This window comes from Poecilia formosa, unplaced genomic scaffold, assembly GCF_000485575.1.
Source record: "Poecilia formosa unplaced genomic scaffold, Poecilia_formosa-5.1.2 Scaffold777, whole genome shotgun sequence".
Taxonomy (NCBI): Eukaryota; Metazoa; Chordata; class Actinopteri; order Cyprinodontiformes; family Poeciliidae; genus Poecilia; species Poecilia formosa.
This window is the reverse complement of record NW_006800716.1, coordinates 91,569-96,781: the sequence shown is the minus strand read 5'-3', so window position 1 is coordinate 96,781 and position 5,213 is coordinate 91,569. Positions and strand designations below refer to the sequence as shown.

The window sequence follows — 5,213 nt, the reverse complement described above, 5'->3', positions numbered from 1 at the left end:
CCTCGAGGAATTTTAGTAATCGAGGTACTCGAATCATTCGAGGAATCGTTTCAGCCCTAAGTGATAGTAATATTAATGATAAAATAATGGTCAGTGCAAAGTAGCCTGCAAATGTTTTTGGTGGAGGGGCAGTGAGGGACCTGGATAAGGGCTAGGGGGGCGCTGGCCCAAAAAAGGTTGAGAAACACTGGTTTAGAGAAAGTGGCATTGCTTCTTTGGCTTTGAAGCAATCTCTCCTACTGAGCATGCACATAGTGACAGTTGAAAAGAAATTTTCCCCTGACCATGAAGAAACCTCAAGCAGAATGTTTAGGTCCAAAGGTAAGCTCTCAAGCAGAACATTTATAGGAATTTTTACAATTACAATTCCTTTTCATCAACGTAAGAAATAAATGAGGTAGTTTTGGGAATACGACATTTCCAATTCTAGCAATACTGTAAAGGTGATAGAAAAAAGTTATCAAAGTTTGTTGCATTATTACTGGAGGTCAGGTTGATGCTAACTAAACAGTTTTTTAGATGTTCTAGTCTAATAGGGAAAGCCTTCTGTTTTGCTTGAGGTTAAAAGCCAAAGTATAAATACTACCCAAGCTTCAAAACATGCCGGTGATCTATCCAATATGGGACAATTGTGGCGATGGTGGTAGGAGTTTGTCCTGTAATTGGTGGGTTGTCAGTTTGATATCTGTTCTGTCTGCCTTCATTGTTGGTAAAACAGATCATCCACATTCAACTGTGGATCACACTGTTGGCTTCCTAAAATGCTGGTGGCTTTAGTTCATGTTACTGTGACAACAAAAAGTTTTAGTTTTTCCATCTTCACCTCACTCAAATCGCTTTCTGCCTTGGTGAAATTGTGTTTTTTTTTTCCCTTGTGTTTCCCATGATTACCATTGTTAATCAGTAAATAAGATAATCTGCTCAGTTTGTATTTATGGTTAAATGTGGGCATGTAGAGGGAAGAGCCTGAGGTGGTATCTTGTACGCAAACTTTGAGGTACAGCTGTGATTTATAAAGGCAAATCTCTTGCTGGTACGCATGTGCATGGTTTTATAAATTTGGATTTGTTTTTGGCATATACCCCATTTCTGCATATGTACATTTTAGTATGGATCTGCAGTCCTTCATAAAGGAGACCCCAGAACACTAAACATTGGAGGTTTCTTCCATGTAAGAAAAGGGATTGGTAGAGTGCCACCTCAGGCTGAAGCAGCATGTTAGATGTTTTACTTCTACATTAGCTTCATGGGTTCTTGGGTTCAGTGGTGGTTTATGTGTAAATTGCCACCCTGGATGCTATGTTTACAAATTATACATTTTTTAAAATGTTCAATCTTAACAAAATATTAACAAAATAACACATCACATATTAGTTTGATTTTCACATCTTGTGCTTTTTAAAGTCTCGTTAAGTTATAACTATTTTACTAGATGTCTTCATGGTGAGCATTAGTAGTACAGCAAAGAATTACACATCTCCATAAATACAGTGCCATGTTATTTGAAAATAAAGGCAGATTAATTCTTACATGTTGCCCTTAATAGTATTTACATATTATGCTTCCAACTTTGACATATAATTTCACATTTATTGTAGGGCTAGGGTCATATTAGAGTAAATGTAAAAAATATATGGGGTAAATATGAGTTTAATAATTCAGTTCTTCCCCACATGACAATAATTTCCCTTTAAAAATACACTTAAAGGTGAGATTTTACATTTGTGATATTAATAATTCAAACTTTTCTTAATGAACTTTAAGTTGTTTGACTTTCTTTAAAATATGTAAAGTTACTCGAATGGATGAGATGACACTTATCAAAGGTATAAAAATGTGACTTGTTTTATTACATGTTAGAGAGCTGTTTTAGCGTTATTAGAGCTCTGTTTTCATTTGAATTTTCAGAGGCAATGCCAATGGACACAGAGGTATATGAAAGTCCTTATGCAGATCCTGATGAACTGAGGAGCTCCACCGTGGATCGCAACCAGCTTTTCTTGGAGGATGGAGAATTGGGCTCAGGAAACTTTGGCACTGTCATGAAAGGAATCTACAAAATGAGAAAGTATGACACAGCACTTTGGTACAAACAACAGCACTCCTGTCTATTTATTCAGAAAACCATGATTAATTACAACCTTCAAATATTCACAAAGTGTTCAGTCAGCACTTTGTCATCACAAATCATTCACTCAAATGAAAAGGCATGGAAATCTTACAAAACCCATCCTTGATCCAAATCAAGGTTTTGCAATAAAACTGAAGCAAATTTATGGAAGTTCAATCAATCAATCAATCAATCAATCAATCAATCAATCAATCAATCAATCAATCAATCAATCAATCAAATTTGATTTGTATAGCACATTTCAGCAACAATGCATTTCAAAGTTCTTTACATCACAAAAACACAAAGTCATGCAACATAGAATCAACAATTGAAACATTACATTTAGTCAAGTGCTTAAGATTCTTAATCTATTACGTTTCAAATGCAACTCCAAACAGGTAGGTGTTTAGTCTAAATTTCAAGGCACCGTGTTTCAGCAGCTTTACAGTGTTCTGGAAGTTTGTTCCAGATTTGTGGTGCATATAAGCTGAATGCTGCTTCTCCTCGTTTGGTTCTGGTTCTGAGGATGCAGAGCAGAACCAGAAGACCTGAGGGGTCTAGACGGTTGGTACAGCAACAACAGATCTTTAATGTATTGTGGTGCTAAACCGTTCAGTGATTCATAAACTAGCAACAATATTTTAAAGTCTATTCTCCGAGCTACAGGGAGCCAGTGTAGGGACTTTAAAACTGGTGTGATGTGCTCTGTCTTCCTGGTTTTAGTGGGAATGTGAGCAGCAGCTTCTGGATCAGCTGCAGCTGTTTGATTGATTTATTAGTCAGACCTGTGAAGACGCTGTTGTAATAATCAATGCGTCTAAAGATAAACGCATGGATGAGTTTCTCTAGATCGTGCTGAGACATTAGTCCTCTGATCCTGAAGATGTTCTTCAGGTGACAGAAGGCCGACTTTGTGACTGTCTTAATGTGGCTCTGAAGGTTCAGGTCAGAGTCCATCACTACTCCCAGGTTTTGGGCTGATCGCTGGTTTTCAGTTGTAATAACTGAAGCTGTGCATTGAAGCTAGATCGCTCCTCTTTAGGTCCAAAAATAATAACTTCAGTTTTGTTTCTGTTCAGATGGAGAAAGTTTTGGCACAATCCACACATTTATCTGTTCTAAGCATCTACTCAGTGATTGGATAGGTTATGAATCACCTAGTGACATCATAATGGAGAGCTGTGTATCGTCCACGTAGTTATGGTAGCTAATCTTATTTTCTGTTAGTGAGTGGGAGAATATAGATATTGAATAAGAGGGGTCCTAGGATTGAGGCTTGGGGTATCCCACATATGACTTCTGTCCTCTTTGATGAGAAGTTTCCCATTGAAACAGAGAAATCCCTTTTCTTTAAGTAAGATTTGAACCAGTTGAGTTCTGGACCAGAGTCCTACCCAACTCTTCAGTTGTTTTAGTAATATGTCATGATCAACAGTGTCAAAAGCTGCAATAAGGTCGAACAGAACCAGCATCGTTGGACCTTCCAGTCTGAGTTTATATGTATGTCATTGAACACTTTGACTAGGCCAGTCTCAGTGCCAGACTGAAACACATCACAGCATTTTGTTATTGATAGGAAGCTATTTAACTGTTTAGGCACAGCTTTTTCAATAATTTTGAATGGGAGGTTGCACATCGGCCTGTAATTCTGAAGTAGTGATTTGTCCAGATTCTTCTTTCTTATCAGAGGTTTGGCAACTGCTGTTTTTGAAGCCTGAGGAAAAACACCTAATGAAAACATTGAGTTTATTATTTGGATCAGATCATTTGTAATGACAGGTAGACCTTTTTAAAAGAAAGTAGTGGGTGGATATCCAGACAGCAGGAACCAGGATCAGGAATTTCTTTTGGTCTTTTATAATTAAGTAGTTGAAAATAGGTAATTTTTTATGCATTTGTTATGTTTGGGTATAGCATTGGTGCTGGAATTAGTAAGGATGTTCAGATTAATTATATTAAACTAAGAGGATAAGCCCAGCTCCTAAAAAACAACCCCGCACTATAATCCTCCCTCGAAAAATCTTCACAATTGGCACAACACAATCAGACAAGTACCGTTGTCCTGGTAACTGCCAAACCCAGACCGTCTATCNAACATTACATTTAGTCAAGTGCTTAAGATTCTTAATCTATTACGTTTCAAATGCAACTCCAAACAGGTAGGTGTTTAGTCTAAATTTCAAGGCACTGTGTTTCAGCAGCTTTGCAAGTTTGTTCCAGATTTGTGGTGCATAGAAGGTGAATGCTGCTTCTCCTCGTTTGGTTCTGGTTCTGGGGATGCAGAGCAGAACTAGAAGACCTGAGGGGTCTGGAAGGTTGATGCAACACCAGCAGATCTTTAATGTATTGTGGTGCTAAACCGTTCAGTGATTCATAAACTAGCAACAATATTTTAAAGTCTATTCTCTGAGCTACAGGGAGCCAGTGTAGGGACTTTAAAACTGGTGTGATGTGTTCTGTCTTCCTGGTTTTAGTGAGAATGTGAGCAGCAGCATCTGGATCAGCTGCAGCTGTTTGATTGATTTGCTAGTCAGACCTGTGAAGACGCGGTTGCAGTAATCAATGCATCTAAAGATAAACGCATTAATGAGTTTCTCTAGATCTTGCTGAGACATAATTCCTCTGATCCTGGAAATGTTCTTCAGGTGATAGAAGGCCGACTTTGTGACTGTCTTAATGTGGCTCTGAAGGTTCAGGTCAGAGTCCATCACTACTCCCAGGTTTCGGGCCTGATTGCTGGTTTTCAGTTGTTTATTATTATTTGGATCAGATAATTTGTAATGACAGGTAGACCTTTTTAAAAGAAAGTAGTGGGTGGATATCCAGACAGCAGGAACCAGGACTAGGAATTTCTTTTGGTCATTTATAATTAAGTAGTTGAAAATGGGTAATTTTTTATGCATTTGTTATGTTTGGGTATAGCATTGGTGCTGGATTTAGTAAGGATGTTCAGACTAATTATCTTAAACTAAGAGGATAACCCCAGCTCCTAAAAAACAACCCCACACTATAATCCTCCCTCGAAAAATCTTCACAATTGGCACAACACAATCAGACAAGTACCGTTGTCCTGGTAACTGCCAAACCCAGACCGTCTATC

The 5,213-nt window shown here is 38.0% G+C and overlaps 1 protein-coding gene across 2 annotated transcripts in view; it reads left to right on the top strand.

Moving 5' to 3' along the window:
- The window catches only part of syk (spleen tyrosine kinase), a 40,924-nt gene that overhangs the window by 12,563 nt on the left and 23,148 nt on the right, over nucleotides 1-5,213 (top strand). Inside the window, exons 1-2 of one of the 2 annotated variants that reach the window (XM_007543166.2) lie at nucleotides 157-1,826; nucleotides 1,909-2,068. In XM_007543166.2, coding sequence (XP_007543228.1) covers nucleotides 1,802-1,826; nucleotides 1,909-2,068 — 185 coding nt within the window. In that variant the 5' untranslated portion in view covers nucleotides 157-1,801. Of the gene's footprint in view, nucleotides 1-156; nucleotides 1,827-1,908; nucleotides 2,069-5,213 lie in introns of those variants that run through there. The other variant, XM_016666702.1, reaches the window with a different exon arrangement.